This window comes from Tenrec ecaudatus, chromosome 2 (assembly GCF_050624435.1).
Source record: "Tenrec ecaudatus isolate mTenEca1 chromosome 2, mTenEca1.hap1, whole genome shotgun sequence".
Taxonomy (NCBI): Eukaryota; Metazoa; Chordata; class Mammalia; order Afrosoricida; family Tenrecidae; genus Tenrec; species Tenrec ecaudatus.
This window is the reverse complement of record NC_134531.1, coordinates 75,011,852-75,036,156: the sequence shown is the minus strand read 5'-3', so window position 1 is coordinate 75,036,156 and position 24,305 is coordinate 75,011,852. Positions and strand designations below refer to the sequence as shown.

Here is a 24,305-nt window from a genome sequence, read left to right as displayed (position 1 = left end):
TTATAAATCAACGTACGGAAGACCAAAATCCTCACACCTGGACCAATAGGTAACATCAAGTTAAAGTGAGAAAATGAAGTTGTCAAGGATTTTGTCATGCTTGAAACTACAATCCATGCTTTTGGGAGCAGCAGTCAAGAGATCAAAAGATTTGTATTGAATTAGGTAAATCTGTCCAAGACCTTTTTAGAGTTTTGAAGATCAAGGATGTTACTTTGAGGACTAAGGTGTGGCAGACCCAAGCCATGATATTTTTCATTACCTCATATGCATGTGAAAGTTGGACATTGAATAAGGAAGACCAAAAAAGGAATTGATGCAGTTGAATGGTGGTGCTGGAGAAGAATATTGAGAGTACCATGGACCGCTAAAAGGACAAACCAGTCTGTCTTGGAAGAAGTAAGGGCAGGGTGCTCCTTAGAGGCAATGCTGTGAGAGACCTGGAGAAGGGGATCATGTTTGGTAGAATGGAAGACCCTTTACGAGATGGATTGACATCAGTGGGGTCAGCCATCGGAACAATTGTGAGGCTGCTGCAGGCCCGTGCAATGTTTTGTTCTGCTGTGCCTAGAGTCATTAGGGGTTGTAGCTGACTCGATGGTGCCTGGCAACAACAGCATCAATAGATGATTGATCTTTTGAAAGAGAGGGGTAAGGAAACTGTGACTACCCCGTTTATTAATAGTTTTATTAGTATGTAGTCATACACATTTATTTACATGTCGTCTAGAAGTGCTTCCATATTACAGCAGTACAGTTTAGTAACTGATAGTAACTATATGTGCTTTGGAGCTGACTTAGTTTATTGTGCCAGCCTGGGTGATAAGCCCATGTGGGCTTAATTGAAGGGCGGAGAGATAAATGGCTCAGTGAGCCTCGCCTTTCGAGTACTTGGGTCTCTTGCTTTGTGATGGTTGGACCAGGGTGCAGCTGCCTTAGCCAGTTCCCTGCTTCAGCTGGCAAGGCTCACTTCCTGCAAGACATTCCTGAGGAGAAGCCACATGGACCTACCCCAGTGTAGCCCTGGGTGCTGGAGCAGCTCGGTGGAGACCCCTGCCAGTGCTGAGATGTTTACACATTCACTGACTCAGCTTTCCCCCCTGCAGTCAGCATCATTGTATGTGTTTTGTGAGATGGAGGAGGACTTTGTGGATTGGTGTTGGACATATGGGTTAATGTTGGACTTGTGGGCTTGGGCAGCACTGGGTTGGGATGTTTTCTTGATGTGCACTTACCCTTTATATAAAACTCTCTCTTATATATGAGTTTCTGTGGATTTGTTTCTCTAAAGTACCCAGACTAACACAGGAGCCTTTTCAGAAAAGTTTAGTGACTCCTGTCTTAACATGTTTTTTACTCCTGTTACTTGTGAGAATTTTTCATGGTCTTTGGTTTTCAGTAGTTTGACTATACTATATCTAGTATAGTTTTCTCTCTGTCCTGCTTTGCCAAGATGTATGTGTATAATTTATGTCTTTCATCTATTTAGAACAAATCTCAACTATTCCAGTCTGCTGTTAAACCTCACAAATGTGTTCTTAATTTTGGCATTGCACTTTCCAGTTATAAAGGTCTATCTGCATATTTGTGTAGATTTTACCGCTTCATTGTGATTTTATTTTCATCTATTTCATCTATATTAATTGCAGTTATTTTTAAGTCCCTAGAGAACTCTTAATCTATGAATCAACCATGAACCTTTGCTTTTCTTATGGTTAAGTTTTGATTAGATGCTGAATATTTCTATTTAAAATTGATGAAGGCATTGAGTTAATCTAGTAAAAATGTTTCATTTAATATATTTCACAAGTATATGTAAATATTCATATTTTTCATTGTGTATTTGTATATATAGACACAGGTTTGAAATGTTTTAGTTTATATAGTGATGGGGGTCTGGATGACACAGTCTTCTAAAGAGGGCTGTAGTTTTTTCAAAACTCCGTTTTAGGCCTTTTTTCAGACCTTGTCTATTTCAGTTTTCCTCACACGCCTAGAAGTTCATCCTGACTCCGTAGCTGTGACTTTCTGTACCTGAAGGTACAGCGTGTTTAGCAAGGCCTCTCTGAGTCAAATAAAGAAGCGATGCTGGGGTTTGAATATAAGAAACTCATAATCTAATATATCCAGCAGGGCTATTACAGGAGTAGTAAATTATTTAATGTGACTCTTCTAGCCCAAGTCCTAACTCACACCAAAAGACCTTTCCACATGGTTTTGGTAAGAAGTAGGAAAGATACTGATAGGATTCACTTTTGAGTAATTGTGAGCAGGACCCGCTGGCATGTCATACTGTAGCATATACTGTATGCCTTCTAAGAAGCAGGAGAGGGAGGGATCTCATTACCTGCCAGAGCCTGCAGTGAAGCACATCCTCTGGCCGGGAGATTCTTGTGCATTGAACCTCCTGGTTGCATGGGACAGCTCTGACATCCGAGGGGAGCAGCAGCAGAACCAGGAGTGATGAACTGGAGTTCTGGCAGGAGGCTGGCTGTGGAGTGGGGTGCCTCTGGCACTTAATTCAGGGGATCTCGCTTTGTTGACCCATGGAACTTGAGCCGAGTGCCTTCCGGTTGAGGCTTCCAGCCAGTGTAGCAGATCTGAAAACTTTGTAACATGTCCTGGTAAAACATCTCTAGCCTGAACATTTCCCCACTTGCATGATAACCTGTTAACTTTCCATATAAGCCCTTTAATCATGAATTTTAATCCATTAGCTCTTTTTAGCCATTGAAATGCATATTAGAACCTAGAGAGGTGACATAGGGGACACTTAGGAAAACAGCACGGCGGTTCAGCTGCTATGTTCAGAGTTGACTGTAGGGATGCCCAGGTCTGCTCATTTGATTCAAAACAAGCTAAACCTGCCCCAGACGGTGAAAATAAATGCTGGGGAAAATAATTTTCCAAAGACACCGAAGACCAGCTGGGGTAGGCTGTAGCCACGGGCCATGCTCCCTGAAATAAGAGCAGCCCACAAAGCAAGCTCCTTATTCCCTGGGTGTATTTTCGAGTTATCTGGTGAAGAATAGAGCCCCAACGAGTAAGTGGCTATTTTGTTAGACTGAGGAGAGAGTGCAGTGTGATTAGAACTTGAAGGGGAAGCATCTCAGAGATGGGAACCAGTGAAAGAACACAGAAATCTGTGTACAAACACCCGGGAAACTGGCTACGCCGTGACCTGGTGAGCTGCCATGAAGCCCACCAGAACATGGGCCACTGAGCGTGAGCAGCTACGGAGCCCTTGGCGCTCTCACACCTGGCTGCAGAGACGCGGGCTTTCCGAGTGCACGTGCGCAGCGCTCTTCCGCTCAGTTATTGCTTAATCCGTCTCATGGGACCCCAACAAAAATGTGGTTTGGTAGTGAGTTCTCGACCAGACTTTCCCGACCCCTGTTCTGACCGTCACTGGTAGGGGCTAGTCCTGTACATAGTCGTACGCCTGTGACTAGAATACTTTTTAACGTATATAGTCTTTAAAGGAAGGCTTCAGCTCCTGTAAGAATTTACAGCCTTGGGAGCCCCCGGGGCCAGTTCCACCCTGTTCTACAGGGCTGCTATGAGCCGCTGCCAACTTGATGGCAGTGACTTTGATGTTTGACTGTTAAAGAAAGTAAGTTTGTATGGAATTATTATTACCAATTTTTTAAAGCGATTTATACCACACAAAAGCACTAACACCAAAGTGTTATATAAAACTGATAGAATTTAAAAAATCATTCTAAATTTTTATAATGTGCTTTTTCATAACTGCTACTTGATTCTGATGCTGAAATAAAAATGATTATTCTGATTAACAGTAAGATTTTCCTTCACTGTCCAGTTATGTATTAATTTCTTTGTTTCTTAACCCTAAAAACTGTTCAAGTAATTTGAACATAACATGTAAGAAACGTAGGACATAACAAAATAATAATTTATAAATTATCAAGGGTTAGTGAGAGAGGAGGGCCGGGGAGAGAGAGGACAAAATGAGGAGCTGATACCAAGGGCTCAAGTAGAAATAAAATGTTTTGAGAATGATGATGGCTACAAATGTGCTTGAGCCCCCAATACAATGATTTAAAAAAAAGAAACGTTATACCACTTAACACCACAAGATGTCACTTATGTAAAAATAAAGTTGGTATCTTCATACATACTCAAGAGACAGCTACACGCAGGCTAGTAGACAAATAAAAACTATGTATTTGAGATGTATTGATTCATTATATGATTCGGAATTGACTCGATGATAGCGGGTTGGGTTTTGGCTTTGGTTTTCAGCAATGATTCAATGAAAACATTGCTATTTCAGAGCACAATTTCTGAATTTTTAAGATTATGTAGTAATACATAGCAGTAGGCCCCACTGAGGTATATATTGTGACAAAGAGGTTAGACCTGAGGTGACTCAGTGGAAGTCTATATATTTTAAAGGAAAACAAGATGCTATCCTGTTAACTGTTCCAAATCTTTATTGTTTCGGTAACAACCAATGAGAAATGTAGGGAGAAATCTGTAATTTATGTCACAATATTTGTAGATTTTTTTGTTTTTTTACATTTTATTAGGGCCTCATACAACTCTTATCACAATCCATACATATGCATACATCAATTGTATAAAGCACATCTGTGCATTCTTTGCTCTAATCATTTTCAAAGTATTTGCTCTACACTTAAGCCCTTTGCATCAGGTCGTCTTTTTTTCCCCTCCCTCCCCACTCCCCCCTCCCTCATGAGCCCTTGATAATTTATAGATTGTTATTTTGTCATATCTTGCCCTATCCGTAGTCTCCCTTCCCCCCCTTCCCTGCCATCCGTCTCCCAGGGAGGAGGCCACATGTGGATCCTTGTAATTATTCCCCCTTTACAACCCACTCACCCTCTACTCTCCCAGTATCACCCCTCATGCCCCTGGTCCTGAAGGTATCATCCACCCTGGATTCCCTGTGCCTCCAGCTCCCATATGCACCAGTGTACAACCTCTTCCCTATCCAGTCCTGCAAGGTAGAATTCGGATCATGGTAGTTGGGGGGAGGAAGCATCCAGGATCTGGGGGAAAGCTGTGTTCTTCATCGGTACTACATCGCACCCTTACTGACCCATTTCCTCTCCTAAACCACTCTGTGAGGGGATCTCCAGTGGCCGACAAATGGGCTTTGGGTCTCCACTCTGCACTTCCCCCTTCATCCACTACGGTATATATATATATATATATATATATATATATATATATATATATATATATATATATATATATATATATATATATATATATATATATATATATATATATATATATATATATATATATATATATATATATATATATATATATATATATATATATATTGCATGATGCCTTATACCTGGTCCCTTTGGCACCTCGTGATCGCACCGGCTGTTGTGCTTCTTCCATGTGGGCTTTGTTGCTTCTGAGCTAGATGGCCACTTGTTCACCTTCAAGCCTTTAAGATCCCAGACACTATCTCTTTTGATAGCCGGGAACCATCAGCTTTCATCGCCACATTTGCTTATGTACCCGTTTGTCTTCGGAGATCATATCATGGAGGTATGCAGCCAATTATATGATTATTTTGTCCTTTGATGCCTGATAACTGATCCCTTCGGGACCACGTGATCACACAGGCAGGTGTGTTCTTCCATGTGGGCTTTGTTGCTTTCTGAGCTAGATGGCCGCTTGTTTATCTTCAAGCCTTTAAGACCCCAGACACTATCTCTTTTGATAGCCGGGCACCATCAGCTTTCTTCACCACATTTACTTGTTCACCCGCTTTGGCTTCAGCAGTTGTGTCGGGAGGGTGAACATTGTAGAGTGCCAATTTAATAAAAGAAAGCGTTCATGCATTGAGGGAGTGTTTGAGTAGAGGCCCAAGGTCCTTCTGCCACCTTAATACTAAACCTATAAATATAGACACATAGATTTATTTCCCCATCTTCATATATATATTTGCATGTACATGTCTTTGTCTAGACCTCTATAAATGCCCTTTGACTCCTAGCTCTTTCCTCCATCTCCCTTGACTTTCCTCCTGCCCTACTGCCATGCTCCGTTCCCACTTGGGTTACAGCTATACCTCTTCTTTACGTAACCCTACCCTTGATCATTCCCTACCAGGCCTGCCACTCCCCCCTCACTACCATTTTGGGTCCCATGTTGTTCCCTTGTCCCTGTGTTTGTTAACACCACTTCTTTACCCCCCCCCCCACCTACCCCTAGTCCCCCTGGAACTGTCGGTCCTGTTGTTTTTCCTCCAGATAGTTCTATTTATAGGTTTTTAATGCAAAATTGTTAGAAGTTCAATATTGTATCACCTTGAAACAATCCATGCGATTTTTCTTGTTCTGAAATGTGAACCTGAAAGTTACTAACTCTGCTCATCTTAACACAAAGAAGCACACTAAATAAGCAGGCTAGTGCTGCTGTTAGGCAGGAAGGGCAGACTTCAGACTTTAGTATTGGAATCCTGTTTGCTGCCTGTTTATTTTGAGACAGAGGATCAGGACTCAGAAGTTTTTGGGAAGAGAAGACTCTGGCATCCCAAGCTTGAGAGGAACAAGCCTAATGTCCATAGAGGCCATGAGTAAAATTTAAGAATGGGCTAGAGGTTGAGATATCCTGAATGTTGACACTTCATTCTTCGTTGTTCCCTTCTCCTTCCTAGTCCCAGTGCTGAAGGAAAAAAAGGTAGACATGTTTGGAGGGAACCAAAGCAGGAGAGGCAGAGGAAAATGAATTTTCATCTTCTTTTGAATATGTATGTGGGAGGGGCCTTTCTGGTCTTTAGTTTCTATCTCATTACTTACTTGAGTTTTTCCTCTTCTCTGTCCCTCCAGTTTGTACACTATATATCATCCTATTATTTAGACGTTTCTTTTATGAAAGTACACATAGCATTAAGTAAAATAAAAATTAACAAAAAGTGGGGGGAAATGACATATATGTAGTTCTGTTAATTTTCTTGTTCTTCGGATACCTGTGCATTGTGAAAGAGTCTGAAATGTTCAGGAAGGGATTCTGAATTCAGTAGGGTAGACATTCCTAACACTCGGTGATTGTAGTGCTGTCAAGTAAGTGTTGAACTGCTCATCACAAGGTTGGCAGTTCAAATGCACCGACCTCTCCGTGGGAGAAAGGTGAGGCTGTCTGCTCCTGTAAAGCAGGATAGCCTGGGGCATCTCCATAGAGTAAGTTGTGAGTCAGAGTCCGCTCAGTGGCAGTAGGTGAATATACAGACACAGTTTTCATATTGTTTTCTCTACTCACTCATGGCCACCAAGTCGATTCTGACTCATAATGACCTTATAGAACAGAGTAAACCCGCCCCTTCGGATTCCCAAGACTTTGAACTTCTGTGGGAAAGTTTCGTCTTTCTCCCATGAAGTCGCTGGTGATTTTGAACTACTGACCTTTCAGTTAGCAGTAACCCACTTCAGCTTTATTTTTTTGTTAGAGGAAAAGAAATGTTTTAAATATTTTTTATTCTAAAACTGGTAAGCACTGCATTTAATTTTTCTGAGGTATTTGAAAAGCATGGGTAATTAAAAAAATTCATTGCTTCTCTACTTTTAACAAAGAATGCACTTAGCTTTATTTGGGTATTGTTTTCTAAAATGTCAGTTTGTAGCACTTAGCTCCTTATTGACTATCCATTCTTGGTGTTTTCTGCCTAAAACCGACTTAAGTGTATGTTGTTGATAGGTGCTGTTGCGTCAGTTCCAACTCGTAATGACTTGTGTACTTCCAGCAGAATGAGCCCGCTGACCCTGCACCATCCTCTTGCTGCTTTGAATCCATTTTTGCAGCCACTGTCAGTCCACCCCAGTTGAGGCTCTCCCTCTTTCATCCTGATGCTCTGCTTTACCAAGCATGATATCCTTCTATTGGGACTGGGCCTTCTGATAACATGTCCACAGTGTGTAAGACACAGCCTCACTATCTTCGCTTTTAAGGGGCATTCTGGCTGTACTACTTCTTTTTAAAAAAATAAATTTATTGGGGCTTATACAGCTCTTATCACAATACATGCATACATTGTGTCAAGCACATTTGTACATTTGTTGCCATCACCATTTTCGGGGCTACTAAGACAGATTTGTTCTTTGGGCAGTCCTTGGTATATTCAGTATTCTTTGCTAGTACCGTAATTCAAATGCATCTTTTCTTCTCCAGTCTTCCTTATTCATTGTCCAACTTCTGCTTGCATAGTGAAGAAATTGTAAAGCCCTTGCGTAGACCAGGTGCCTCTTAGTTCCTAAGGTACCATCCTTACTTTTTAGCAGTCCAAAGAGGTCCTTGAAGCAGATGTGTCATTTGCTTTCTTGAATGCTGCTTCCATTGATATTAATTATAGATCCAGATAAAATGAGATCCTTGAGAACTTTAATCTTTTCTCTTTTATCATGATGTTGCTTATTGGTTTAGCTGTGAGGATTTTTGTTTATGTTGAGGTGTAATTCATACTGAAGGGTGTAGTCATTGATCTTTACCAGTAAATTCGTACAATGTATACGATTAAAGGGAGAATTTTTTTAAAGTCCATCTGTGTGAAGTAGTTGGAGTTCTCTGACTGTTAACTTAGCTGGGAGGAAAGGGCTCCTGATAATATTTTTCGGTGATTGACCAATATATGAAAGAACCACGAGGAATCGAATTTTGTTGCAGACACTCTGAAAGATTACTGATTGTAAACTAATAATTTTCAAGTAGTTAATGAGAGTGCTTAATTCTAGAATTATAGCTTTAATTCTTTCAAATTGCTTAGTGTCATTTTAGACCTTTCTTTTTCTTACACACTGTGCGACGATCCACAAGGTTAACAGTTTGAAACCATCAGCCATTCCATGGGAGAAAGATGAGACTTGCAACCCCCATACGGAGTTACAGCCTCAGAAACTCACAGGGCACTTCTGCTCTGCCCTATACGGTGGCGATGAATTGAAATCGACTCACTGGTAGTGAGTGAGTTTGTTTACTGTTGTTTGAGTATACAGTAAGATAAGATTCAGTCATTTATATTCTTGAGTTAAGCATGAAGTTTATATATAGTATGCCAAAATTATCTGTGGTGATTCTCATGTTCGCGGTTGGGCTATACTTTTTCTTTGTCCTATTATAGAAGATACATGAGGGTCTTCTATAAATATTTTTTATTCATTGATTTGTGTCATCTTTACCAATTCCAACAAAAGTGAAATGTATGCTCTCTGTTACCGTGGGTCCTACCTTCTCCTGTAGACTCTGTGGATTGAGCTTTGGGCAGTTCACCTCAAGGACAGTAGTTCAAACCCACCAGCTGCTCTGCTGGTAGAAGATGATGCTGTGTGTCCCCGTAAGGTTGACGTTGTCAGAGAACGTAGGAGCACATATAGTCTGTTCTTTTAGTGTCTCTGTGAGTTGGAACGATGGCCGGGGTTCGGTTTGGGTTTTATCACCCACACATCTCTAGGCCTTCATTTCTTTTTTAATAAATTTGTTCTCTATTTCATATTTTTTGTACTACTCATGAAGGTTAAAATTATTTGTTCCTGGAGTATTAAATTAATTACCCAACAATTTTTTCCTCTCTGGTATTTATCTTTTGTAGTTTGTGTGTATGGTGAGTATCAATTTCCCTAAGTCATTGCTTCATGGGCACCTCTACTCCAAAGACACATAGTCACAGTCACTGGCCTCTCTCTCTTTGCCTCATGTGCCTCTTGCTTTTCTTACTTAGTAGCCATCCTCTGCCGGGCCCTCTATGCAGGATATTGGGCATCATTGTTGGTAAGGTGCTGTTGAGTCGGCTCCTGCTCATAGAGACCCCATGTAAAGGGCATGAACACCAGGTGGTCCTGTACCATCCTTGCATCGATCTTATGTTTGGGCCCATTTTGCAGCCACTGTATCAAACCATCTTGCCAAAAGTCGTCATCTTTTTCACTGCCCCTCTACTTCAAGCATGATGTCCTTTTTCAGGAGCTACCTCTCCTGAGGTTCCCATCATTTTCTTACTGGACGAGGAGTGCAATAAAAAGGATGATGTCAATAACTTTTCTTCTTTTAAAAAATCATTTTATACTTAGAACTCTTGTAGAACTGTTATCACAATCCATCCATCCATGGTGTCAAGCACATTTGTACATTTGTTACCTTCATCATTTTCAAAACATTTTCTTTCTACTTGAGCCCTTGGTATTGGCTCATTTTCTCCTCCCTCCTCTCCCCTCCCTCCTTCACGAAACCGTGATAATTTATAAATTATTATTATTTTTCCATGTCTTACACTGTCCGACATCTCCTTCACCCACTTTTCTGTTGTCCGTCCCCCAGGGAGGGGGTTTGTGTAGATCCTTGTGATCGTTTCCCCCTTTCTACCTCACCTCCTTACCCTCCTGGTATCGCTACTCATTATTGGTCCTGAAGGCTTTATCTTCCCTGGATTCCCTGTGTTTCCAGTTCTCATCTGTACCCGTGTACATGCTCTGGTCTAGCCAAGTTTGTAAGGTAGAATTGGGATCTTGATAGTGGGGCAGAGGAAGCATTAAAGAACTAGAGGAAAGTTGTACATTTGAGCCATGCTATTGTATATTTGATCCATGCACTCTGCCTGGCTCGTCTCCTCGCTGTGACCCTTCTGTAAGGGATATCCAATTGTCTGCAGATGGGCTTTGGGTCTCCACTTCAGTCTCCCCTCATTCCCATTGATAGGACTTTTTGTTTTGGGGTCTTTGATGCCTGATCCCATCGACACCTCATGATCACACAGGTTGGTGTGTTTCTTCCATGTGGACTTTGTTGCTTCTCAGACAGCCACTTGTCTTCAAGCCTTCAAGACCCCAGACACTGCATCTTTTGATAGCTGAGCACCATCAGCTTTCTTCAACCCCTTTTGCTTTTGCACCCATTTTGTCTTCAGTGATCGTGTTGGAAAGTTGAGCATCACAGAATGCGAGGTTATTAGAACAAAGTGTTTGTGTGTTGAGGGAGTACTTGAATAGAAGCCCAATGTCCATCTGCTACCTTAATACGTAACATATAAATGTATGTACATAGATCTATTTCCTTTTGTTATAAATATATTTACAGTGTACATGGCTGTATTTAGACCTCTATAAATGCCCTTTTCCCCCTAGTTCTTTCCTCGATTTCCTTTTACTTTTCTCTTGTCCACCTAGATATCAGTAACTTTTAATTAGAGTATTTTGTTTACATATTCTGAAGAAATGTCTTTGTTTGGGGCATATGAAAATGTTTTAGTTCTGAAAGTTTCTTCCTTTCTCTGATGGTTACGTGAAAGACATGAGAGAATCTACACACCCGTGTTCTCAATGATATTGTTTACAGAATTCAGGAGCAGTATATATTTATGTATGTATATGTGTATACACACACATACACACACATTCCATTGGTGGATGTGTTAGTCTGGTTACTTCAGAGAAACAAATCCACAGAAACTCATGTATAAGAGAGTTTTATATAAAGGGTAAGTGTACTTCAAGAAAACATCCCAACCCAGTGCTGCCCAAGCCCACAAGTCCAACATTAACCCATTAACCCATACGTCCAACATCAATCCACAAAGTCCTCCTCCATCTCACGAAACAGTCGCAATGATGCCGACTGCAGGAGGAAAGCTGAGTCAGTGAATATGTAAGCATCTCAGTGCTGGCAGGGGTCTCCACAGGGCTACTCCAGCACCCAGGGCTGCATCGGGGTAGGTTCATGCGGCTTCTCCTTGGGGATGTCTTGCAGGAAGTGAGACTTGCCAGCTGAAGCAGGGAATTGACTAAGGCAGCTGCACTCTGATCCGGCCATCAGAAATCAAGAGACCCAGGAACTAGAAAGGCGAGGCTTATTGAGCCATTTATCTCTCCTCACTTCAGTTAACCCCACCTGTGTTTATCGGCCCCATAATAAACTAACTACCTCAGTGGACTATAGGACAATGTAGCTCTTCAATATTATTTCTAATTCTTAATGAAGGTGATACAGTTTAAGAAATGTGTAATTAGAAAAAAACATAGAATGTTCTTTTCTTCTCTTTTATCATAGAAATGAAGACCTAAAGCAAATGCTGGAGAGCAACAAGGATTCTGCTAAATTGGATGCAATGAAGAGAATTGTTGGGGTAGGTAAAGTATGAATTCTCCAATGTTTGAGCAGTGGATGAAGGAGCCCTGGTGGCTCTGTGGTTAAATTGCTTGGCTGCCAACCAAAATATCAGTGTTTCACACCCCCAGCCGCTTAGAGGGAGAAAGATGTGGCATTCTGCTTCTATAAAGATGACAGCCTTGCGGTTCCTATGAGGCAGTTCTGATGTGTCCTGTATGGAAACTATGAGTTGGAATCAAGCCACTGAGTCGATTCTGATGCATAGTGACGCTGCAGGACAGACTAGACACTCCGCCTTCCCTTCTTGTCCATTTGCATACCTGCAGTATGAGTAAAGAAGCTCAGGGGGCACAGTGGGCGGGTGGGCACAGGTGGGTGCTTCAAGTGCATCAGCTGCTCGGTGAGAAAAAAGTCTTTCTTCTCCCATAAAGACTTTCAGCCCAAGAAAGCCACAGGGGCTGATTTTCAAAGGGCAAATTTCACGTAGAAAAGATGGTTGTTGTTAGTTCCCATCTAGTCACTTTGACTCGGTGCAGAGTAGAACTGTAGCTGAAAGATGGCCACGTTATCAGCATGTTCTTTCCATCATTGTGCTCTGCTGAAAAGTGAGGTGGTATGAAAATCAAAGACTCACTGTACCTGGTAGTGTAGTGGTTACACTTTGGGCTGCTAACTGCAAGGTCAACAGCTACCAGTGGCTCCATGGGAATAAGAGGAGTCTTTCTGCTCCCGAAAGCAGCCACACTCTCAGAAACTCACAGGGGCAGTTCCACCCTGTCGTGTAGGATCCTCACAGTGCCTACATCCTTACTCGATGGCAGTGAGTTTGACTGTACCTGTAAGTGACCCTTGCATTCAGATTGATGCTCTGTGACAATGTGGGGGAAATTTTGAGGCTTCTTCTTTAAAAGAATCTAGCTTTTTTTCTTTCTCTACAAATTTGTTACTGTTATCCTTCATTTGCAGTGACATTCACGGGCATGCGGATCTTACTTCACATAGCTCGCTTAGACACACACTTCCTCCACCACAGTGTAGCTCAGTAACACAGTCTACCAGTAACATGGTTCTGCTTTGTGTTATCCTGGCCTGTTAACTGTAAGCAATTGCATATGGCACACACTTCACTGCCAGCTCTTTAGTGAACTGTGTAAGTAAGAAATGTACTGTTCAGTGGGCAATCATGTCAGTTTACTCAATGATTGTAGGTCGCAGCTAGAAGATGACAGTTACCCCTTGTTCCTCAGTGCAGGCATTGACAGTGGAGTGTATAGATGCTTTTTATTTCCCAATGAGCAACCCATGTCACCTTTTACAAAACCGAGACTTGAAAGAAGGATTTATTTAAAAATGAGCAAAGAAATGAAAAGTATTAACACTAAAAGTGAAATTCGGATCAAATGTAAATGTCATTCGAGGAGAAATAGATGGCTGTGCTTGTTGTCACTGCCAATATTGGAAAAACTCTTAATAGGTCTCTGGAGAGGCTTAATGAAGAGGAACGTATTAACATAAAGAAAGAAAACAGTGCTTGGGCCAAATCCAGTAAAGATATTCCAGTTTAAAAAAAATTGGTGTCAGCAAACCTTCCCAGAGAGGGACTTCTCAGAGTGTGGAATACTGAATGTGCAGCAGACAGCACGCTTGGCGCTGACCCAAATGTCAGAGGTTGCCAGCTCACATTTAAAAAGATCTGCAAGGTGTTGGGTGTTCTTCGTTAATGTTGGTTGCTATTCTGAACGGCCCTCTTCAGTACACAGATATATTAGAATACTAATATTAGTAGAAGTTAGGACAGATTTATTTTTAAAAAATAAATACCAATAGCATTCATTTTTCTTGTGCCTTTGGATTGAGTAAAGCACCACTGTGGTGTTGAGTGGAGCTCCAGTGATGTAGTAGGTTAGATGGTGGGCTACTAACTGCAAGGTCAGCAGTTCAAAGCCACCAGCCGCTCCCAAGGGAGAAAGATGGGAGTCACTCCTGGAGAGTTCGTCTTGGAAACTCACAGGGCTGCTCTTCTCTGCCCTATGGGGTCACTATGAGTTGCAGTAGACTCCTTGGCATTGTGCTGTGTAAGAACACTTTTATGGTGTTGAATAGGAAGGGTGAGAGGTATCACTGTCTGGTTTCTAAAAATGTGTTTGATGTTTTACTGTGAGTTATAATGTAGCTTACAAATATCAAATAGATTGATTTCTATTAAACTGAAGATACGGCTTTGCATTTAACTGCCACAAATTAAAAAATTTAACCGGATAATGTATTTTTATCATGTTATTAAAAGCCTCAAGATCCTAATGGGTCACTTTCTTAATGCCCAACTGCCTTTTCTTAATGTAAATACTACTCGAATATATAGCTTTCTTTTATTCTTTTACTGAGCAATTGAGTCTTAGTCATTAGGATGGGCCCCAGCAGACAGACAGCTACATGGCCCCAGCAGTATCCGAGCCTGAGCGGGTGGGGAGGACATACATGCGAAGGGTGCCATAGTCAAAGCAAGGACAAGACAACCACATGGGGGTTCCCCAGGACTGGGAGTCAGAACCTGATAAAAGCAGAGGGATTCCCTCTGGGGTAGGCATGGTAGCAGAGATGCTAGGCTAGATTTACTACAAATGGAGGGATTGATCAAGTTGGTAAATATATTAAGGATAATGGAAGTCAAATTTCTCACTACGAAAGACCCAAACCCCAAACTAAATCCACTGCCATCAAGTTGATTGTTACCAATAGCAGCCCTACAGGGTTCCAAAGACTAAGTCTTTATGAGCCCAGACAGCCTCATCTTTCTCCCGCAGAGTAACTAATGGGTTTGAACCTCGGACCTTGAAATTAGCAGTCCACTGCTTACCTGGGAGTGCCACCAGGTCTCCTGTCAGGGGAAGCCAGCCCCTAACACATCATTACGGGTCCAGTAGGTGCAACTATACAGCGATGATAAGTAAAGATCATAGTAAAGTTATAGAGAGCATGAGAGATAAAAGCATAGAAGCAAATGGGAGTCAGTCACAATTTGTGGTAGCATGCTCACCTCAGCTCCACTTGATGGTCCACGTGGAGGGAGAGAGTTTAATGGTAGCCCAGGCCCCTTTTATATTCTCTGGGGACATGCAAGCCCCCTAATTACAGGTGAGGACATACGTCACAGGAAGGGGCGGTACTATAGGTAATACAGTAATCAGAAGGGGTGGTCTAGGGACATACACACAATAGGAAGGGGAGGGATTGGGGTTATACATGTGACAAGATGGGCGGACCCTAGATTCAAGATGGCGACCTAACCTTGATCATCCTTGTACCGGTTTGACCTCTCAGGGGTCTCCTACAAGGAAACAGACAACTACTGTCCTTATCAGAAGGGAGTGGGCCCTATTTGTTGTGGGATAAACAGTGGTAACTACTTGCTCTAGATGCCTGATAGCTCTCAGGGAGAATAACCCCTGACCTACTTCCGATGGCCTCCAAGTATAGTCATTCCCAAGCAGCTGTCTGGCATATGTTTGAGGGAGACAGCTTGGGAGAAATCCTTATGTATTCCACAGGCTCTAAATACAGAAAAGGAAATAGCTAGACCTGTGTTGTTGGATTTGAATTGGTGATACTGGTATCGACTCATATTTTTAATGATTACAATACAGACCTAGAGCTGTTAAGGGTGTGTGTTGTATATATACATTTTTACATAAACAAGGACAAGGGTAAGTCAAAGTATTGCTGCTGCTATAAAATCACAGAAAGCTTTTGCGTTGTAGTGGATTACTTGATATTGCCTCTCTAGTCATAGTTTTTGTAACTCCTAATGAATCACTGTGTGTGACTTTGTAAATGTGAGGTTCCTGTGGCCCACCAAGGAGATTGGATAGCTTGCTACTGATGTAAACAGGGTATATGATACCCTTGTAAGGGTAGGACAGTGCAAATAAGATGCTAGGAGACCTCATGTTGAGATTGGCCAGTTTGCCATCTTGCTAGGAATGAACTGAAGCAGAGGGAAATTTCAGTGCCAACACGTGGGAAGAGTTAGGAATGGGCAAAGCTGCTACACCTGAGAGCCCTGCACCGAACCTCCTTAATCCACGAGATGAAACAAGCAAGAAGTAGTGCCAACTGAGGGAGCAGAACCAGCCAGAGACAGACTGGTGGGTTTCCATCCTCCACAAACTACGATCTGTGGGCCACGTGCAGCCCGCCGAGGACATTTATCCGGCCCGCTGGGTGTTTTTGCCCCGTTTTGTTTTTTACTTCAAAATAAGATATGTGCAGTGTCCATAGGAATTTGTTCATAGGGTTTTTTCTTTTTAACTATAGTCTGACCCTCCAACAGGTCTGAGGGACAGTGAACTGGCACCCTGTTTAAAAAGTTTGAGGACCTCTTCAGCGAGAGAGTTGAGTGCCATAAATGTCTGAATTAGTGTTTTCTAGTTTGCTTCTCTGGGTTGTCAGATCCATTGTTCCGCAGAACTCACCAAGTTCATGATTAAAGGCTTTATTAAGGAAGTGAGGTTGTACTGCCAGTGAGAGATGCTCAGGGTCAAGTTGTTACAAAGTTCCTTCCAGCCTGCTAATAAATGAGGGCATATCACTGCTGTAAGCCTCATCCTGGAGGCATTCCGCCCAGCTCCTTGAAGGTACCCCACTCCACTAAGACTCAGCATCACTTCCTTTCCCAATTAAATGCCCAGAGGCACCTCACTCCACAAATCAGCCTCGGCCACAGAAGCACGCAGCTTTATTTGCTCTCTGCATTGGGAAGCCCAGCATTGTGTTCATTGCTCTGGCTAGATCAAGGAAGTTCACTGCACTGGGGCCTCGGGACCAGAGGACATGTTCCACTCCTAGGGCTTCTGGTAATGAGATTCTCCTTCTTGTTTCTCAAATGGCTCACTTTATACATGTCTGAAAGGCACCCAGGAAATCCTATTCACAGTTACTCACAGGTGAATCCGATCAGTCTCTTCCTCGACTTTTTTTCCACGCAAGGAAAGGTCATTTGGTGGGAGTTGGAAACTGGCTAGAACAGCATTTCTCACCCTGTGGGTCGTGACCCCTTTGGGGGTTGAACGACCCTTTCACAGGGGTCGCCAATTCATAACAGTAGCAAAATTACAACTATGAAGTAGCAACGAAATAATTTTATGGTCGGGCGGGGGGTGTCGCCACAACATGAGGAACTGTATTAAAGGGTGGTGGCATTAGGAAGGTTGAGAACCACTGGGCTAGAAGAACCATATTAAATAATTCACTGTCCATGTAGCTACTTCTAAGCATTTATTCACCAAGTAAAAGGACCTATAACAATTGCTCAAGCACATGGCAGAGACCAAGGCACGTAGGACGGAAAGACACTGAGGTCAGCAAGAGGCATGCCCATAGGCATGGCTGAGAGTCTGTCTTGATAGAACTGTGTTGTGAGTCCTTTCTGAGCCGAAATTGCTTCCTGTTGTTTCTAGGAGCCATTGGTCAGTTTGACCCATAGCAGCCCTATCCACAACAGAATGAAACTGCCTGGTCCTGCGCCATCCTCACAATTGTTCCCATGCTTGAGCCCATTGTTAAAGCCATGGTGTCACTCCATCTCATCAAGAGCCTTTTTTTTCACTGCCCTTCTTTGCCAAGCATGATGCCCTTCTCCAGGGACTGATCCTTCCTGATCACATGTCCAAAGTATGTACGACAAAGTCTTGCCATCCTTGCCTCTCAGGAACATTCATGCCTTACTTTTTCCAGTACAGATCAATTTTCCCCTCCAGCAGTCCATGTTACTTCACCAGCACGATAATCCGAATACACCGATTCTTCTGTGGACTTCCCTCTTCAATGTGCAGCTTTCATGCACGTGAGGCGATTGAAAATGCAGTGGCTTAGGTCACGCCCACCTTAGTCCTCAAAGTAACATCCTTGCTTTTCAACCCTTTGAAGAGGTCTTCTGCATCAGATTACCTAATGCAATGTGTCATTTGATTTCTTGACTGAAGCTGCATGAGCATTGATTGTAGATTCAAGCAAGAGGAAGTGCCCCCAAAGAATGTGACTTGGTTCGGACCTGAACTACAGTCAGGACTTAGCCTGTCTTCATCCTGGGAAAAGGAGACGAGAGAAGCATCAGAAAAAGGAAGGAGTCTTCCGTGCTTCACTGGACGTTGGGGTGAGCTCGGTCTCTGAATGTTTGGTAGAATTCGCTATTGAAATCATAGAGCTGGGCTCTTTTTGGGTGGGAGTTTTATATGATCCTTTTCACTTTATCTTTTTATGGATCTGTTCTGATTTCATACTTCTGTTTGTCTTAGTTCAAGGGAGGAGTGAGCTTCTTGAAATTTGTGCTTCTCTCCTAGGGTTTCAAATTTGTTGGAATATAATTTTTCATAATATTTTGTTACGATCCTCTAATGAAATTCTGTCATGTTACCCATTTCATTTCTAATTTTGGGTTCTTTACATCTTCTCGTGTTTGTCCTTTATAATTTTGGCAAGTGGCTTGTCAATTTTATGGATTCTCTCAAATAAAGTAGCTCCTACTTTTGTTGAGTCTTTTGCTTTTGTTTTCCATTCACTTACTTCTGCTCTGACCTTTTCTGTTTCCTTTCGTCTGATAACTGTGGTTTTGGGCTATTTTCCATCTGTCCAAAGAGGGTTGGTGAGAGGTTCTGTGTTCTTCAGCAGCGGATTCATTTGTGTCAGCTTCAGTAAGGAAGGCTGGAAATAGGGCCTTAGATGACTGTGTTCATAAGACAGGAGTTCCTGAAATGGGGCATAGGTATAAAAGCAGCATCCATCAGCTGAAGACAACAGAGAGGTGCTATGTTGAGCAGTATACAGCATAAGGGAACACAGTACTTCCCTTAACCAGCACACACACCTTGTCCACCTTCCTCTGCTACCCCTCCCTGTCTTTCCCCGCAAACAGATCATTAACCATCTATTACAGAGGGTGGCAGAGTGAAAGACTGCAGCTAATCACTTCGTTTGGCAAATCACTAAGATGACATTGCTCCCTTTCTTGGCGATTCTGTGAGGTCATGTGCAGTGTAAGTAGGAGGAAAGGGAGTCTCAGGAAGTAGGTGGAGAAGGTAACTTGAAGGTGTAGTTACAGTGTAAGCGAGAGAGTCAGGGAAGGCAGGCAGATGTTTGCAGTGTGGTCCTGACCTTAATCTTTAACATCTTTGAAATCAGCCTTTCCTCTATGACAGAACTCAACTTTTATTTCTTTGGTTGCAGTTTTATCGAGATGTATTTCACTCAGTATATAATCCACTGTTTAGTATATTCACAGAGCTGTGTGTCGGCACAAGAACTGGAGCATTTTTCATCACCCACTCAAAAACAGCCTTGCTCTTTAACACTCATCTCCCCACTCTCTGTATCCCCTCAAGCCTAGGGCAGTGGTTCTCAACCTTCCTAATGCTCTGACCCTTTAATCCAGTTCCTCATGTGGCCACCCCCCAACCATACAATTATTTTCGTTGCTACTGTTAAGAATTGGGTGACCCCTGTGAAAGGGGTTGTGACCCACAGATTGAGAATCGCTGGCGTAGGGCTTTGTGTCTTAGCAGCTTGGTAGTAGAAGTGTTAGCATTACAAATTTCTCTTGCTTTAAGATGTACACTTTTCTGTTGGAGTATGCACTAATTTTTCATTTTCTTTAAATTTTGAGGTTTCATGGAGTCATTTGTGCTCTTTTTATCTACATTTGATGATTTGCATTTGCTTATGTATATTTATAGAAGATGATCTAGATTGGACACTAATGGTAATGTAAATATTGTTTGTAGTGGATTGTCTTTTCGGGCTTCTGTATGTTGCTTGAGGAGCCCTGGTTATGACTTGGGCTGCGATCTGCAAGGTCAGCAGTTCAAAACCACCAGCTGCTCCAAGGGAGAAAGACAGGACTTTCCACTCCCATAGAGTAGCAGCCTTTTACCCTGTCCTGTGGTGGCAGTGAGTTTAGTTTTCTGATTTGTTTGTTGCTCGGAGGACAATATGGTGTGGTCAGATGTTAATTTTAACCATTCTGGAGGCTGTGTGGTGACATTTCATCGTTTAAGTTTCTCTTTCTCTAATGGCTGGAGTTTCATTATTTTCCCCAATAGGGCTATTGACTGTGTCATTTTTGTGCCATGCAGTATTTGTTCATATATTTTGCCCCTATTTTATGGGGTTGGTTGTCATATTACTGAGTTCTAAGAGTTATTTTGTATTTGGGGTATAAATCGTTGTCAGATGTATGAGTTGGTACCCTCTCCCCACCCCAAAACCGGGAATTGCACTGGGCAGAGGGCAGCTTTCATAGTACGCATTTTCCCCCCTAGGCGAGCATCTAGCAACTTGCTCTCAGTTTTACTTTCAGCAAACTGATATAGTACTGGAAGTACTTACTCTCTAGTCTGTGCCACAACATTTGGAAAACCACTCCCTGGTCAACCATCAGAAAGAGATCTATATTTGTGCCCATTCCAGAGAAAGGTGGACTCTAAAGAATGCAGAAATTATTGGACAATATTAACATCATATTCAATTAAAATCTTGCTGAGGATGATTTTAAAATAATTACAGCAGTAAATTGACAGGGAGCTACCAAAAATTAAAGCTTTATTTAGAAGAGAATGTAGAACAAGAGATATGCATATCACACCTGATGTCAGATGGATTTTGGTTGAAAATGGAGAATATCAGAAAGTTGTTTACTGTGTTTTATTGATTTTGCCAATGCATTTGACACTGTGGATCATAACAAACTCGGGATAACATTGGGAGATTTGGACAACCCAGAATACTGAATTGTGCTTCTGATGAACCTATAAGTAGACTAAGCTGAACAAGGTAATACTGTCTGGTCTAAAATCAAGAAAAGTGGGCATCAGGGTTGTATCCTGTCACTTAATCAATCTATATGGGTGAACAAGTAGTCCGAGAAAATGGACTGTGGAGAAGAACGTGGTGTCAGGATGGGAGGCAAGCTTATTCACGACCTGCAAATGCAGAGGGCGGTCCTGCTGCTGAAAGTGAGGAGTGGAAGCCCTTGTTGATGAACGTCAAGACTACAGCCTTCGAGACAAAACCCTTCCAACTGGATCAAGAACCAACTTGATGATAAATGAAGAAGAGATTTAAGTTGTTGAAGTTTTTAATTTTATTTAGATCCGCAGTCAACACTCATGCACATGATAGTCAAAGGACAAGCAAATGACATATTGCACTGAGAAAATATGAACAAGGTCTATTCAAAGTGTTACGGAGCAAGATGCCACTCTAAGGACCACGGGGCACATGACCCAAGACATGGTGCATCCACTCGGCCTGCATGCATGTGAAAGCTGCGCACTGATGCGGCAAAGTGAAGAACTGATCGAAGCGAGCCATGGCGTTTAAGGATGTTGAAAGTACCTCGGACTGCCAGAAGAGCAAACAGAACTGTCTTGGAGGAAGGAGGCACAGCCAGGATGTCTTTAGAACGACATGGCGAGACTTTATCTCACATTCTTTGGACCTGTTACCAGAAAAGGCCAGTCCCCAGAGAAGGACATCATGGTTTGTAAAATCGAGGGTTAACAAAGCGAGGACAACCCTCAAGGAGAAGGATTGCCCCAGTGATTGCGCCAGTGGGCCCCAACCCAGCGCTTGTGAGGCAGGAACAGGAACAGACAGTGTGCACGCCCCTCTGCTGTCCATGCAGGTTCAGGGTGAGGTAGAGCTGACTGACTGGACACCTGACAGTCAGCTCAACACTACTGTTTGCTAGTGACCTTTTTAATTAGAGGAGCAATATTCACTTTGTTGGAAAACTTTTGTTCAGCCTGCGCATGTGACAGTTGCTTGCTCTCCATTACTTTGGTCTGTTTTAAAATTAGATTTCTAATTAGTGCCATTTGTTCTGGAAACTTTAAAATTTGATTTTAAAATTTTGTGCTCTTGCGTGTTCGTTCATGTGTATGGTAACACATCTTTTGAGTAAATGTCGTTTTCTGTGCTCAGTCAGCAGAATTTTATTGTTGGTCTCAGAATTTCTTTTCCTAATGTAATTTGAAAATTTTCAACTCCTCTTTATAATTTGGGGTTCATGAGCCTTGAACTGGAATGTTATCCTGTCTTATTATCACAGTGTAGTTTTAAGGTCTTTGCTTCATAGCTAACAACCTTTAAACATTTCTAAATTTTATCCTCCAGGACTTTAACTGTTACGTGTTTGTTTTACCATATTGCATTCTAAAATAGATCGAAATGCTGGCAGCGCACAACTGACTTATCTTTCACAGTTGGTAGTCCTACGATTCAGCAGCGAATCTCATCAGCACTAGCTAGCAGTGAGACCCCATAATGATAGTCACAGTCCATTTTATATCTTTCTTGGGTAATATCTAGAGCGGCTTAAGAATCGTGGGGTAATTCTTCACTGTCTTATAGGTTGAATAGTCTCATATATATCAAAGTGTCCTTAGGGGAGAAAAACTTCCAAGTTCAGAGCCTTACATTTAGTTACTACACAGCAGGCCTGAAGTCAAAACACGCATATATTACATTACTTGATATTTCTGAAACATATTGGCTTCATGTTTATAGTGGATTTCCATGTTTTACCTTAGATTGGTGAACTGTGGTGAGCTACTGGAAATTTGAGATGTGTTGCTTTGTTAAGTAAGTGTTTGGGGTTGAATGTCTTCCTTGGAGTAGTCTTATTTTTGTTGTTATGGAATAATGAACAAATTTGAAACTTTCTCTGGTAATTTCTTTGACAATTCCGATAATTAAAATGATTGAGTTCTGTTACTTCATAGTAGTATGCATTACAGGCTATTCAGTAGGATATTATTTGCTTTAGAAAAATTAGCAGTAATTTCATAGTTATGAGTCTTTGATTTCTAGAAAAGGCTATGCCTATAACTCTGTTTCCATAGATAGTTGCCAGCTTCCCACGTCCTCACTTCCATTGAGTCGCTGCTTCAGAATGAAGGCTGTACTATCCTGTATAACATATGCCCGGTAGCGCTCACCCTGCCGCAGGCCTTCCCAATACCAACTTCTGTGACAGCCTCGCATTCATTTTATGTTCATTTGCTTATGGTGCCTCTCTTGCTTTGCCCCGTAGTCCCCCACCCCTATTAAGAGATAAACTCCCATTGATGTAAGGGCTTCGTGGTTTTCATGATTGTATCCTCAAGGCCTAAATTAGTTCTTAAGTATGTATTATTAAATGAATTTGACCGTACTCATTCCCCCCTCCCCAATATTAAAATCTTTTTGAACAGCATTATAAAGAACAAAGTTCAAACATGAAAACCATTTCACTGTGAAAGATGAGTTCGATTTTAGATAGGACAATTTTGGCAGGGAACGACATCTACCTAGTTAGAGATGTGAACTTTGTGCTAAGAAGTGATTTCAGCACTAGTGTTTGGGGAATTCATCCCCCATAGAGATGAGGGTTAAATCATGAGAATACATGAAATCTTAGCAGGTTCAAAGAGTGAAGAACAGCAGAAGTTGAGAAGATGGTGCCCAGAAACTTAGGGACGCAGGACAGGGTCTCAGTGAAGGGGATTCTGAAAAGTGCTGGAGAAGCAGGGGAGCCTGTGACGAGAAAGCAAAGGGAAAATTGATTTGTGTGAAATTAAGTTATTTATTTCCCTGTTGCCAGTTCACCATAGTTTAAATGTTGATGCAACCTTGGATATAGTTAATGTTTTTAGAATTTCCCAGACTACCTGTTTTATTTCCAAATGATTAATTAAAAATGCAAAACTGAACAATGTTTCACCGTAGGCCAAACTTTGATTTTTCAGATGATGGCCAAAGGGAAGAATGCGTCCGAACTGTTTCCTGCTGTCGTGAAGAATGTGGCCAGTAAGAATATCGAGGTACGTTTCACTCAGACCTTGCTTTGCTGCTACATGGCTTCCAAATCAATGCAAGGTACTGGAAAGTTCCACGGACCATGCAATGTCGGTGAAGTACAATTAAAAAGTAGGCACAATCCTAGCTTTGGAGCTTTGCTCGAGAATGTGAAAGGCAAGAATGAGTTTTAATTCACTGCGGTGAGCGATAGTAAACTTGAGTTTTGACCTGGTACTGCCGCTCAGTTTAAATTCTGCTCTTGCTGCTGATTTCTAAGCTAGTGTGTGCATGTCTGGGGAAACAGATCCAGGCAAGTGGGTCTAGGTGATTTGGGATATTTCCCAGGGTTTACAGCAGACTGTTCTGGGATA

At 42.0% G+C, this 24,305-nt stretch overlaps 1 protein-coding gene across 1 annotated transcript in view; it reads left to right on the top strand.

The window, feature by feature from the left end:
- The window catches only part of AP3B1 (adaptor related protein complex 3 subunit beta 1), a 267,505-nt gene that overhangs the window by 34,229 nt on the left and 208,971 nt on the right, over nucleotides 1-24,305 (top strand). The window contains exons 2-3 of the mRNA XM_075541203.1: nucleotides 12,043-12,118; nucleotides 23,883-23,957. Of these exons, the coding sequence (XP_075397318.1) occupies nucleotides 12,043-12,118; nucleotides 23,883-23,957 (151 nt within the window). The remainder of the gene's footprint in view (nucleotides 1-12,042; nucleotides 12,119-23,882; nucleotides 23,958-24,305) is intronic.